General features: G+C 38.2%; 1 protein-coding gene across 1 annotated transcript in view; it reads right to left on the bottom strand.

The window, feature by feature from the left end:
• Positions 1–5,867: 5,867 nt before the first annotated feature.
• The window catches only part of grik3 (glutamate ionotropic receptor kainate type subunit 3), a gene marked incomplete at both ends in the record, with an annotated part of 106,413 nt that continues 96,932 nt past the window's right edge, over positions 5,868–15,348 (bottom strand). The window contains 4 exons of the mRNA XM_080500865.1: positions 5,868–6,062; positions 6,757–7,007; positions 7,269–7,494; positions 12,842–13,059. Coding sequence (XP_080356991.1) covers positions 5,868–6,062; positions 6,757–7,007; positions 7,269–7,494; positions 12,842–13,059 — 890 coding nt within the window. The remainder of the gene's footprint in view (positions 6,063–6,756; positions 7,008–7,268; positions 7,495–12,841; positions 13,060–15,348) is intronic.

The following is a 15,348-nucleotide window of genomic DNA, read 5'->3' as shown; positions in this document are numbered from 1 at the left end:
TGCTGCAGTCCATTAACATTAAATCAAATGTAGACTTTCCATTATTTAGAAAAAAAAAAATCTTAAAAGCCTCTCGAACATAATTGAGCACCAGCAAACAGAACAGCCTTTAAATGGAATAATTAAAATCCATTTTGAGTTGGTAGTATATTCTGAAATTCTCATTCCTTAAAATAAAAGATTTGTTGACCGACTTCCAGAGATTCTTATCTACAATATTGTATCACCGGCTCACAAGCTGAACATATAGCCAATCCCTGAAAGCACAAAGTAGCTTGCAATGTTTTTATTAAGCTTCCAAATTCTCTTTCATCCTCAGCTCGGGCTCCATTTACAAGTGTAGCTTCACTCATTATTTGTTCTTCCTTTCAGTTTGACATTAACCTAGCTTCAGTCGCTTTGTAGATTTTGAATCTTGGCGGCTACTTTACTATCTCTGAACCATTCTCTCTTTCTTTTTGCTTTTTTTAAATTCTCAATCAATCTCTTCATTTTTGCCCCACTGCCCTTGCTGCATCCTCTTCTGATGTCCTTTCACATCTCTCTCGCTTTCTCTCTCTTCATCTGGCCACCCCCCCCCCCTTCCTCCCTCAGTAACCCCACTACCCCTCATTCTCTCTGTCTCTCTCTCTCTCTCTCTGTCTCTCTGTCTCTCTCTCTTTTACATACTCCTGATGTGCTCCTGCTGGCCCCGGTCTGTCCAAAGGGATTAATTGATAGTGAGAGATAATAAATCTTCCCATTAGGCGCGAGGCCCCTGCCCATTCCTCATTATGCGCCCGCTGCTCCTCAACGCCATGGCCTGGGGTTTCCCCTGCTCTTTTAACACGCACATCTGCCATCCCAACGCCAGCAAGGTTAATCTCTCTCAGTCGATTGGCTGCCTCACATCAAGGCACACACTCGTTCATGTGTGAACACACCATTTGAAGCACACATGTTTATTTTTTTTCCAATTCTTAGTCTTTTATTGTGAGGACGAGCTTTAGCATGTAGCAACTGTTGCGAGCCATTTTGTATTCCTGCAATTCTTTTTCTTATTTACCATTGTGACGATGTTGAATTATGAACAACACCCAATTACTGAGACAAAGAAAGACATCTTCCATGGGTTTTTCTTTGTGTTAACACACAGATAATGCTAGATGTGTTTAGGCAGTTATTATCTCATCATTGGACGTTTCTAATGTGTCTCACGATGAGATATGTATGTTGTTTTACCCCCTGAATATTAACTGTGGCAACGACACACTATGAATAACAATATCAATGTTTTTTATGGAATACATTTATTGCTTTTGTGTGGTTCTGGTATGTAAATGCTTTATTATCATTTGAATCACATAATGTTGCCATGAAGTATGAATGCTTGGACTGAATATTGTTTATTAAAGATACCTTTTATGGGACTTATCGGAGGCAAAAACAACCTCGCTGGCCTTGTTTTGTTGAAGCGAATAACTAACTTGAAAATTTATTAACTTCATTCTGCATAACACCATAACTGATGAATGGCTTAAGCTTTATGTTCCCTGTGTTAATACAGAGTTTGGAGGAACTGCTTTTGGCTTCACTTGCAGCACCATCATCATGAAATACGTACAAAGCATGTCTGAAATAAACTCACTGATAAGTTATTACTTCTAAATCCGCAGTCCCAAAACCTTTACCTTCTATTTTCAACCTGTTCCTAAATGAGCTTGTTGTTTCTCTATGTAACAATTGTGTTAAAATGTTTGATTTTATTCAGTCATTGTAAATGAACAGGTGGAGTGGAAATAGTGTGAGTATTTGCATACCTTTATGTATACTGTATAATATATGCAGATTACTCTTAAGAGTTATCTGTGCAAAATGGACCAACATAGTAGAGCCCATTGTGATCAATTAAATAGGAATTTAGGAAACCTGTTTGTACCTAATTGACTGATGGCTGGTGGGAAAAGGGTGGATTCATTACGTTATTTTAAATATGTATGTTAATGAATAGGATTGTGGCTGAAAACTGATCATTTGTAGAGCATCTTTTCTTGACTGCACTTTTTGTCTATTATGATTTCTCAGCGTTTCCTCCCTGTGTTTGTTGTAACTCTTATTTGTCCTTCTTAATATTAACAGGTATTGAGTCAATCAATCTGCATTGACAATCCAAAGTATAAAACAACTTTTTCTTTCAGCGTGTTTGAAGATAGCCTACAGAATACAATCATTGATGGCAACACAGTATCTGCTTGTAGTTTAATGAAGTATAATCTAATGTGCTGCAGCTGATGTACTGCCGTACTGTGATCACTTGAAATGTTAATATAGTTCCATTGCATTGTTAATTGTGATCAAATGATACGAATCCATAGAATACTTAACATAACTTTTTAAAATTTTTAAATCAAAGCATTCTTGTTCAGTGCCAAATGAATGACAGCCCTTTATAGTATTTGAAGATCTAAAGAACAAATTGTTGAAATATCGAAATCAAATTCAGTGATTGCCAAAGTAAACTCATGGATTTCACCTGCTAATACCATATTTCAGCATGACGACACGATATCAATGGATATAGTTTATATTTTTTATTTAAAACTTCATATAACCCATACAGCAAACTGTACAATTGAATTATTCACAGTGTGTTAAAAAGAAAATAATTCAATAGCTTTTCTATAATACTTTGTTGAATTCCCCCATGTTTTACTTGGATGTCAGGTATTCTAATGTTTTCATAACACATACAGTTACTAGGAAAACAAAATCTTTTTTCCCCCTTATTTTTTACAAAACCTTACAAAAACTATATTCATAGAAATTCTGCATGTCCACAAAGAAAACCCTGGTTGGCACCAACATATTTATCATATTGTTGAGAGGTTTTCTGCCAAATGATAGAAGCTTTGCAACTCAAAAGTAAGGTATACATAAAAAAGGCATATTGTCATGACTGCTGGAAAATCAAAACTCATATCACACACTGCTAATGGAACACAGGTTATGTAGCTTACATTTTGTGTTACTTTTCTCTCACATTTCATACAGTTTTTGTGTAAAATGACATTATTCACATTAATTTATTAAAAAAAAAAACAACAACAAAAAAACCAAAGTATATATTCTGTAACCAAGTTGACTGAATCAGCCAAATCAGAAACCCTGTTGTGATTCCAACTCAATTTCTCTATGATGAAATATTTAATTATTTTCACATTTTACAGAAGTGACATAAAAGCAATCCTTAGTCTTTGAATCGCTTGTATGAAAAGCTACAGTAGACATGAGGGAAACTGTAATTTAGTGTAACTGCGTATCCTCTGCAGCTATACCTCAGACCGGGTTTTGGTGGGGATTTCATGAATAGTAAAGGTCCACTTACAGAGATAAGATAAACCTACTAAAGCTTCCCCTTAACTCTCTGGGATGCTCAGTATTTCCACATTATATCCACCATGTAGAAACATATTAGGCATCATAAAATAGGATTTTACATACATTTTCCCATCTGGACAGTAGCAATCCAATACAGCATATTATAATGCATTTTCATTTAATAAATAAACGGGGGTTGGGGGCTGTGGAGCTGGGGTAAAGTGAGGAAGAAGGTTAAAGTGACCTCTCTAATGAAATAAATAGCATCTAGAACATATCTGACTGTGAACAGAATTCATTTATAACAGTATAAATTTAGCAAAATACATTTTCTCCCACTGCTCTTATCTACATACTCTACTTTGCAGAAGGGAATCAATAAACAATTATACAGTGAATCTCTACCAAACCATTGCTAAGTTTTACAGATTGGAGTTTCCTTGATAGTTAACAATTACTTTTTATTTCATTTTTTTTCTTCTCAGCTGTCTGTATCAACAACGAAAACCTCACAGAGGTTTGCTGTTCTTTCAGGTCCAAGGTGACAGCAGCTCAGACTCCTCGAATCCTCCTTCGGCATGACACTTGCTGAAGATATACACTTACTTGATATAGGAATTAAATGCAACATGAACACACAAAATTAGCAACTTTGTCCTCTGTCATTCACCGCCATTGTCTTTCAGCTTGTCCACACACAAGTACAGATTTTCTGGGTCCAGTAAAAATATGCTTTTTTTGTTGTTGTTGTTTTTAGTTACTGGGTAACGGAACAAAGAAACAATAAAACTGGCATCTGTGTAGTAAGAGATAACCTTCAGATGTTTCCCTTCTGATTTCAAACCAAACCCCTGTCCATTTTTTTTAAATGTTTTTTTTTTCTTATTTATAATGCAAAACAACCATTTTGCTGCCAAAAAGCCAGTTTGTCACACCTGAAAAATAAAGTGTTTGAAAATGTGTTTGAAGGTACCTAGAACATTCGGTGGTCCCGCGGCCACACCTGGACAAAGACCAGCACATAGCTTGATGAATACTTGAATGCACTCGAACAATGCGCTTCAGTTGTGAGGTCACAGTCTCTTACCTTTTGTCTCTGTGACGTACAGCTTTGAACTGAACTAAAAAGATGAACAGAAGTGCCTTCTTACCCAGCCAATACGGAGAGGTTTCAGGAGACCTCCACATATGTAACAGTTTATTCAAAGGTGAGCACAGACTGGTTGGACGGTGTAATATATATATGCTCAGTATTTCCATGATTGGTCATTTGGATATTGCACAGCACGTTTTGGAAAAAAAAGACATTTACATGATGGGTTTTTTTTCCCTTATGCTCCTTGTGCAATGATTGTTTTACATAACAGTGTTGATACTATAATTTTGAGGTGAGGAGGTTCACCTCAACTGTGCCAAATACAATTTACTTTGGATATATTTTACCCTGCACAGTTGGAGAAAAAAAAGTATAATAGCAAATCCCTTAATGGTCCCATTTAAACCACTCCAATTAACTTTGCATTGAACACAAGATGAGTGCTTGAAAAAGCTTCAGCACACGCTGCTCAGTATTTCTGCTGAAGAGTCAAATCTTTGGCGATCGATATTTTGAATGATTGATATTCAATCGAGAACAAAATCATTTGATGTAAAATGTACTTCAACTCAAATAAATTTAATTCCTTAACATTATGCTCCAGCAGTTTGAAAAGCAAACCTGCATTTTCTAATGTAGATGCCTCCACAATCCATTCTGGCATCTGTAATTGAGTTTTACCAATGTAGTTCATCTCACAACACAACAACAAACTGAAATGTACTATTCCACATTGTGATAAGGGGTTTCCACCAGTGACAATACTGTAAGTAGTAAGTCCGTACAGCTTGGATCTCAAGAAACAACAATTCAGGGCTTGACGACATGTTTGAGGTAATTTTAATGTCTGCTGTCGGCGGCTGTTCAGGAGTAAATCAACAGGATAAATGTCCGAGCTCCAGTTTGATTTTGATTTTTTTCACACGTGGTAAAACTTGGATGAACACTACTCTCCCTCGTCCTCATTGTATTGTATATCTGTCATTATTGCCATCGTCCACAAAGCCTTTCTTCTTGCTTTCGGTGATCTTCCGGATAAAATATTCAGTCTGTTCATCGATTGAGAATTCCATTTTTTTCTTTTTTGTGTTGCGCAGGTAAACATCAGACTTGAAACTGATTTTTTCGGGGGAGGGTATACAGGTTCCTTTTCTCAGGAGTAGATTACATTTTTTTCTCCAAGAACCTCTCCCAGTTATTTCTTTAACCGCGTGTAGTTTGGATTACAGGGGTAAATGTTGTCATACCTGTGTGGCCGATGCTGCCATTTTGAGTTGCCCGTGTTTTGTTAGTGTCCCGATGTCACTGTGGTTAATGGTGTATCTGGTGATCCCGTCTATGCCGTTGTCTCTCGTCTCTGGCAGCGTCCCAGACACGCTGCTCAGGAGGCTCTTTCCCAGTGGGGAACACATTGTCACGGGAACACGGGTGTCATCCCAGGGTTGCAGCTCATGCTGTCCTTTCCTGGGAGTCGTCGGTCGTTGTAGGCGTGCATGTTGATCACTGCATCCGTCTTCAGCATGACTGGAGGCTGAGGCTTGTGCTTCACCCGTCTCTCGCAGGTGAACGACAGTCTGATCTCGTCCACCATGGCACTGCACAAAGACCTCTGGGCGAAAAGGGGAGGGGAGCAAAGATTGGGGGAGAGGGGGGGAAAAGGGACGGGGTGGGTAAATGCCTTAGGTTTAAATTGTTCTGACAGCAGTAGAGTGTCAACAGTCTAAAAGAGCACAAAATGAATCTGAACTTTCATGTTGCGTTAACACTGGTGTGTGTGTGCACGCGGATGAGCATCCATGGCTGTCGGCGATCTCAGACTTCAGCATCTCCGCATGAGGCTCGTGCATGGCTGGTTATTGCGGCTATGTCAGAGAGTGAACTACTAGTGCATGAGCACGCATGCAGCTACTCACTTAGCATGACTCAAATTAGTAATTTACGACAGTAAAAGGGTTCATGCCATTCTGACATCTCCAATGACTAATAATGGATTAATTCTCCATGCTCCAATTTGCAATTATGCCTGTTAAAATAAGTAAATGTTGTGGTGTTATGGCCAAGTACTCCTGAGGATTAGCCAAAGGCATGCAAATCCTTTTATAACATGTTTGAACTAAAAGCCATGAATACAGCACAGCTTTGGTTTAGAGGCTACGTGGAAGAACTATCATAAAAATAAAATAAACTGAAAGCCTACAAGAGTCTAATTGAATTAATTAGGGATTAATTCTCGATCCAGTCCAACCACAGGTGAGGGATTAAATTAAGCAAATATTCTTCAGGTAATTTATGTGGATATATACCTGCTCACGTTCTGCAGTCTTCCTCAGCTTGTAGACGAATTCAGCAATTGCCACAAAAACAGACAGCACTAGGCCGGATGCCAGCACAATGAATATACCACCCAGGTTCTGGATACCCATGGGGCCTGTCTCGCGACGCTCTTCATCCAAGCAGCTGCTCCCACTCCACCACTTCTCCTTCAGCATGTGTAGGCGCCCGTCCTCCATGATGCTTAGGATTGCTATGGTGATTTTGTCCCTGTATGGGGAGCCTGGAAGCAACATAAGGCCCATTTTACTTTGGAAGAAACACCAGCTGGACTATGCGATAATAAGGTTCATAAACACGTTGTGGCATACATTTCAGCTTGTCACTTAAAAAAAACAAGTTTTATGCTGCTGCTGCATCTATAAAAACTCTCACCCCCTTCCTTCAAAAGCCACACACAGCCCATAAAAAATTATGATTTTTTGTGTTTGTTTTATGAGTTGCTAGTTTCTAACATTATCTCAGTTCGTTCAAAAGCCATTACCGAGGGGAGTGCCAATGCCATAGCCCTTGCTGTCGATGAGCCCTCCCACTTGTGTCAGATTACAGTTCCTCCTTGTGATGTAATCAATAGTGGTGGACTCTGTAATAAGGGCGTAGTCAGACTTCAGCACCCTCTGGATCCCGTCCTCAATAGACTTCACCAGCGATGTCCGTGGCCTGCTGCTCATGAAGGCCCACATCTTCTCAAAAGTAGAAACTCGAGATTTCTGCAAAGCATAGAGTAAGTTTTGCACAAAAAAAAAAAAAAGTCACACAAGCTCATTTGAACAACCTCCCTTTGCTGCGGGCGAGGAAACAGTAGTCAAAAAATATACAATGCTTTTATTACTAAAAAGAAGGTTGAACTTGAAAAATAACTTTGAAATATTAGAGCCTGCAGGGTGGAACCTGGAAATACTGCTAACCATGAACTCATGGTAGTATGTTGGTATTCTTAAAGAATGCACACATGGTATTTGGTCATTTACCCCAATGGGAGTATGGTTTCTTTACCTAGTGAGTGAATCGATTGGAATGATTATACCTACAGATGTCCACTGCTAGAGGATTAAAGGACAGTAAATTGAAGCTTTGCACACATCTATTCTCATAAGCGCTACTGAAGCAGCAATAATAAAATGCCTTGCCATTAGTCTTGCATCAGGCCGTGTGGTATTTCATGCAATTTTCTATGAGGTCACATTTATGCCATGCCTAATCCTAGATAATTACTGTCTAAAGACTATAAGCCATTTCAAATTGTGAAAGATGCTATTATAAGAAGCACTCTATTATTGTAAACTCCTGCAGAAGCGCAGTGGTTTCTCTTCCAAACTGAGCTATGATAGTCTGATATTAAAAACTGAAAAGTAGCAATTAAGATGTAATGTTGCCAAGTTGGCATCTGACCATATGGGGACTTAATGCTGATGCTGATTTTTTTTTTTAACGCAATATGTGAATGACTTTATGAAGAGTGGTCCCCCCTTTTTTTTTTTTAAAGCATGTTCACCATCCGACACCTCAGCTGTGATGTGGTTTGTGGCACCAAGATGTTGGCAGCAGATCATTTAAATCCTCCAGGCTGTGAGGTGGGGCCATGATGGATTGGAGCAGTTTCTACAGGCTCCAATCCATAGTTACCTGTGAGCCAAGTAACAGTAAAAATATGGACATTTTCAGCCAATCTGTCATAGGTACTAATCACAATTATTCCAAATTAAAGTATAGATGAGTTTGTCTAAAAGGTACAATTGATAAATACACATTCACCCATTCACACACCAGTTGAGGCGGCTGCCATGTAAGATGTTCATTGTACCCATTGGGAGCGATTTGGGCTTCAGTGTGTTGCTGAAGGACACTTCATTATTGACATGCTATGCTCATTGATGCAACTGCCCTTACTTTCAATCTCTTGGTAGATATGCTGTCATAATAAGCCTGCGAGGTAGAGAGGATATTTTTGCAGCCCAAACAATGATCAAACTTTACCATCCCTGGTGCTTCAATAGGCACTGCGTGTCCACTTGGATTGCTTCAATGCCGTGTTTTCTGACACCTCTCACTTTTGACAGATTCTGACCAATAAGAACAATGAACACGCCGTAAGGCAGTCAGTTGTCCTGATGTCATGGCTGATTAGTGTAGGTTTTATTCCTCTGTTTAGATGTTGACTCACACATATTGCCTTGAAATGGAAATGAGATCTTTAATACTGTTGATACTATGCCTGGGCAGTAAACCGGAAATGTACCTATACATTTAATAAATTTACCAAAAATACTGACGTAATTTTGCCCATATTGGTAAATTTGGTGTTTAAAAAAAAAGAAAGAAAAAGAAATGAAATGTTAGCTTTGATTGTGTCAGTAGCATGTCCCTTTAAGACGCTGTACTGTGTCAGAGACGTGACTCCACCCCATCCAGTCTATAACAAAAACGGAGAAAGGTGAGGCGATGGAGGACGGTTCAGAAGTGGTACCGGCTGCTGTGGTGGCTGAAGTGAACAGCTTTAAAAGCGATCGAACCTAAATGTCTGTATTTAGAACCAGCGGGCAGAGTGATGCGAGCTGCAGGACTCCGCACCTCCATCACAGGCAGCGTGCCGTGTAGCGACGCGCCTTTCTTCGGGCTAGACGTGAAGTCATTTGACACACAAAATATGTAACTTCTTTCACGAGAATTAGGCTAGATAGGTCTTTATATATGACTGTAGAGAAATCCCATGTTTTCAGTGCAATACAGACAAAGTCATGGGTGTAATCCGTTCTGTCATTCTCATTTCAAGAAATACTTAATTTGTGTTTTATTTTATTTTCAGACAGTGTAGTTTCACAGTCCTTTAAAGTGGCAATAAATAGGTCCAGGGGAGTCATACTATCAATATAACTGCTACATCTAGTGGCGAAACATTTTTTTTGTTGTGCAGGGGGCACAGTGGAGTAGTTATCGTCCATTTATTGCTATCGAAGTGAACTGCTCATTATACCATGATATTGATTTAAGGCTATCTCGCCTAGCCCGAGTTGATACTATGTGCATTGTTCAAGATTGGTTTTCATGCATTTGGGGATTTAGATTTTTCCAAAATGGCTGAATACATTATAGAGATAATTTTTTTTTTTTTTTACCACATTTGGCATAAAAGAAAACTGACTGTTTGACAATTTGCATACATTTTTTCTACCTTCCACCTTCTACATTATGGCGACTGTGGGCTACTTCAAACAGTTGAGCACTTTGGAGAAAAAAAAATACTGATGCTTGCTGATTGAGACAAAGCAAACACATTTTCATTCTTAACTGAATGCATCATGTTTCTGCAGTTTTGCAAACATCCGGTCAAATGCAAATGTTTTCTCATTCAATAAGCTTGATTCTGTAAACCAGTAATAACACAAACCAATGGTTTTACTTGGTTTTTAGATTATATCTCAAAGAAATCTGTTCATTGATGAAATCATCAATTCATCCAATGATAGGATTGTACTGGATGAGATAGCATATGTGACAAGGGGGAACATTGTGCACTGATCCAATGGATAATAAAGGTGGTGGAAGTTGTGAATCAAATTGGGAATGATCAATAGGAACAATGCCCACAGGCACAGATTTGCTGCTGGTGGGTTTTGCCACAATATCAGCTGATTTTCTCCCTATGAATCCTTGTTTCCATGTCAAGGGGGAAAAAAAACAGCATTTGGCTCACAACTAGCCATCTGTTATCCGGTGGCTAGTAAAATGGTCTCTTTGCAATATATAGCCCACACTGCATTTGATTGAATTGAAGATATAAGTTTCAAAGATTTTTTTTGGGGGGGCAATGTTAGTTTAATACCAAATGCCTCAATTTACATACATCTGTGAAGCTTTTCATCTACTCCCTGGTCTCGTCAGTATTTATCATGCTTCTCTGCCTCATTGAGTTAACATCATTAAACCTTTCTGTAAAGGCAGAAGAGAGCAGAGGGCACTTCAGCCTTGGGTAATTAGGCACCTGTGTCTCCTATTTATGATGCCAGGACCACAACTCCAGATTTTCAAAGTGTGGCAGATGATCTAAAGTAACTTGCCTTCGCATAGCTTCACAGACGAAATGCAGGTTGATTAATTTTTCTCCTGAAAAGCTGCATTTCTCTGTGAAACTGGCAGCTTTACCATATCATTAGTAACTATTTTTTTTAATAGGTTGTGTGCAAAAACAAAGCCTTGCTATCCAGTAGCTAGTCCATTCATCACATTTAACAATGAAACATAAGGTATTCATGAGCTCAGCTTCAAAATTTCAAAAACTGGGCCAAATGCCCAGCATGTTTTTTTCTGATATTGAATTTTACGAAATGTATGGACTGTCTTCAATAGAAATATGGAGTGTTTTCATTTTTCTACTCGGAGAAACTACCGCCTTGTTACAAATGCTATTCTATGCCACACTAGCATCTAAAAGAAATCTGAAAATAATGAAATAAATTGAAAAACCCTAAAGGCAAATGCTGAAACTCTGGGAAAAAAACCCTCAAAAAAACATCAGGAATACATCAAACATTGCACAGAAAAAGGCAAAGTACAAGAATATTCTTTTGCTTTGGGAATTAAGATCCAGCTGGAATTTCAAACACGCACACGTATGTAAATGCATTCATAATCCAACACATTTTGCTTCTTTCTGAGCACACATTTTTACTGCTCTGCTATGACTTTGCTTGTTTGAGCTTAGTAGGAGAGCAAAACTACACTAAAAATAGCTTCTTTCTCTCTGGAGTTTGCATGGTGTCCCTGTGCATATCCAGGTACGATGGTTTTCTCTCACAATGCAAAAATAGGCGTTTGAGGGGCAATTGTTGCCTCAACCGCAATGATTTTAACATTGTGGTAGTTTTAATGGAGAAATCCGTACCAATCCCCGACTCAAATGTGCTTAAAATCACCGTTATTCAATCATCTATCACCCAACCAACGATATATTATTTTATTGGAAATTGGCTCAGAGGATCACAAAATATATAGACAGGAGTTGCAAGTATTCCATGAACCACCAGTTCTATGTCTGGTCAAAATGTACAGCAATAGCTTTGTGATATCTCTGTGTTGGGCCTTTGTTTGACTGGCGAGCTACTCATGAAGTATCCGCCTTTCCCCATATTCTGTTGGGATTGAATCCAGCCCCCCATGACCCTTCTTTGGATGAGGCAATATGGAAGATGGATTGATAGATTCGCCCATTCCCTTACTATTCTGGCAGAAAGTGGCATATACAACAGGGTTCTGTTGCAAGGTAACATTATAGCAGCAACCGATGCAAAATTTTGCTTAAAGCATCCTTTATTTGGAGTCTCTTCGGAAAACAATTACTTGTAAATTATGCAAAATGACTGCTCATTATGCTCATACAGTACTCCTGGTCCTTGTTTTACAGAAGAAGAAAAAAACCACTATTGCATATTTCTTTAAAATGCAATTTGCCTGAAAAAAAGAAGAAACATCAATACTGAATAGGGAGGCTGTACTTTAAATCTGAATTGGACATTTTTTCATTTACTTTTTGGATCAGTGACAGCCAAGTGTCAGAGGCAAAGTTGATTCAAATCTTCTTTCTTTTAATTGTGTAGGCATCTTTATGTGGCTCCTCAGTGGAGCAGTGGTCACCTCTAAAAGCCAATAGATCTCTTGAGGCTTGAATACCTTTTTTTTTTGGTCCAGATTTTGCATGTTCAATCTTTGCTTGTGTTGGGTTTTTCTCTGGGTAATACAGTTTACTCCCAAATTTAAAAAAACATACAAACATATGTTTACCCTGTGATGGACCGACCAACATGCTTCTCTCTCTCTGCCATCTCCCATTGTCAGTTAAAATTGGTTCCTGCCATACATGACCATTTTTGTTTTGTTTATTATTGTTCATGGTTTAAACAACCTCATTTTAACTTTTTGAGCTGTTTAATATATTTGCAGTTCTGATAGCTGATTGACGACGACACTGCCATAGATGTCTGTCTCTGTCCCTCTGTCCAATGGCCTATCAAGAAAGTGAGTGTATTTTCCATTTATTCCAAGTTATTATTTGAACTTTACCTTGAAGAAAGACATGGTGGCGCCATCTTTGACCACTCCGTACTCAATCTTGGTCTGTTTGGCAATGTCATCAGCTGAGTCCACCGGTGAGTCCATTCTCTCCACAGTGAGAAAAGCTGCAAGATTAGCTGTGTATGATGATATGATGATGAGGGTGAAGAACCACCAGATCCCTCCGATTATCCTGGTCGACAGGGCTTTGGGCATCAGTTCTGAGCCTGTGGAGAAAGCAGAGACGGAGAAAAAAAACAGAGTTTTTAAGTCGTTAACTCGATAAGATTATACTTGCCAATATTTGTAATTAAATTAAAGAAATGCAGTTACATGATCATTTTCATTTTTGTTAATTAGCCTGCAAATGTTTTTGGCAGTGGCTGTAGTGTTGATCAAGGTACTGTCAGGGAGGAAACAGTAACTGAAGCCAGCTTGGCAGGTTAGCCAAACTGAGCAAAGAAATCAGAAGAGGTAGATCAGTCCAGTAAAATGTGTATTTCTCTGGCTTGTACATCCAGCATAGATGCTTTTATCAGTTGATGTATATCTCCAGGTTTCAAATAATAATACTTTTTTTTTTAATTCTGTAAAACATCAGTAAATACTTATTGAAAGGTTCAGAGTGTATTTTCTGCTTTGTCAATGTAACACAGAGGATAAATACCCTATCCTGTGTGAACAGGACTCACCATCATAATCATACTTCACAATGTTTTACTGCCAAAATCTTGCCAACATTCAGGTAACAATTTAGCTTAATCGAGTAAGAATTAGTGGGATTTGTGATCTGTCAAAGTGTACTACTGAATCATTTGTCTGAAAATAGTTTCTGTGAACCTGTTGCCAAAACATGTGATGCGCAACCTTGTGTAAAATAATTCACTATTGCTAACATCTTTCAAGCACTTGCATCACAAGGTCGTATTCACATACTGTATGTGACACAAACCATTCCCTTTATACTGCAGAAACTATTTAGATAGGGCTTATTAAACTTTGTATAGCAAATACGGGTGACAAAAAAGAAAAATATTCATCTTTTATACTTTTTTTATTTTCCTAGTTTATTTTGAACATGTGGGTACATAACAAAAGAAAGATTAACTAACACAAACAAACATAACGGAGCAAAGCAAACAAAGCAAAAACAAGTACTGTAACAGAACTAAATAAATAATGGCCCAACATATCTGAAAAGGATTAGGAAGAAGCAAAGCTTATTTACTCCAACCCCCCTATTCACCTCAACCAACAATCATTTGTACCCCTGTATTATCTTTCAGCACCACCTAAATATGAATGTGTGCTGTTAATCACATCACAAAAGCAATTTTTACCTGGCAACAATCCACAAAGAAATTGAACATCCCCAATAATCATTTTTATTGGCTTGAATGTGTGAGTGCTGTTTAGTTTGTTTGAACAGGCGAGTTTTGCTTTCTAAAGACCTTTACTTCAAAACAGAGTTCAGGTATGCAACAACCAATAACATGATCATGGTCAATAGGATGATGATCCCATCCACTATACCCATTTTAGATGAGCAAACTGCAATAAAAACTGCAGGAAAATTCTGTATTCCCATGAAATGTAACATGTTTGTTTTCATTATTGGTTTAGATCGTTTGAAAAGATTTGTCTTGTATCAATACTGCGGTCATGTCGTATGGATGGATGGATGAATTGATTGGATGGATAGATGGATATTCAGTCTGTCTTTCTTTTTTTTAATTCATTTCAATCAATGTCAGATTTCATGAAGCTCATTCCAGTGAATGTTTACGTAATTGAAAAGGAGCACAAAGAAGATAAAACTTGTGGGTGCCCATTTTCATTAAGATAATCCATCTTATCCCACTATTTTAATCTAATTATCGTATGACATTGAAAAACACAAATTATAACATTATTGGTTGTTAAAAAGTAACTATAGACTTGGAATCATGATACTGCTTACACTTATGGTCATTTATCATTTTGAATGACTTTTCTCACATTACATTCTAATCCCAAAAAATGGGTTTTGACAGAATACAATTTTAATTTGTTTGGTTAATCGATCTCTTGCTGGCAGAAATATCCCACCCTTCCATTTCCATGACAGATCGCACACCAGGTCTGCTGTATGTACATATGAATGCATTATGTAAACAAGCTTTCGCTGCATGAATGTAAATACTTGAAAAGGAAAAATCAAGACATGGTACCATACCAGAGTGACAGTCCTCCTTTGCATCAGTCTCAACTTTGAGTGGTCCTTTGCTGAGTAATACCGTGTTTACAATGGCTCACTGACTGGTGTTGAAGTTACTTTATATCTCATCTCTGACAACCTTTAAAATACCCTTGCGCTTTGTGCACTCTGTTACTTTACCGAAGAAGATTTATGAGGGCAATTCTGAAGAGTAACAAGCCTCAGAAGGGGGGCAGAGTGGTCCGCTCTTTAACCTCTTCCACCAAATTTGATTGGATTTGTCCTTTGTGGCTTGACAAAGACTCGACATGGTTACCAA

Source organism: Blennius ocellaris (assembly GCF_963422515.1).
Source record: "Blennius ocellaris genome assembly, chromosome: 8".
Taxonomy (NCBI): Eukaryota; Metazoa; Chordata; class Actinopteri; order Blenniiformes; family Blenniidae; genus Blennius; species Blennius ocellaris.
The sequence above is the reverse complement of the archived record's forward strand: the minus strand, read 5'-3'. Positions and strand labels throughout refer to the sequence as shown.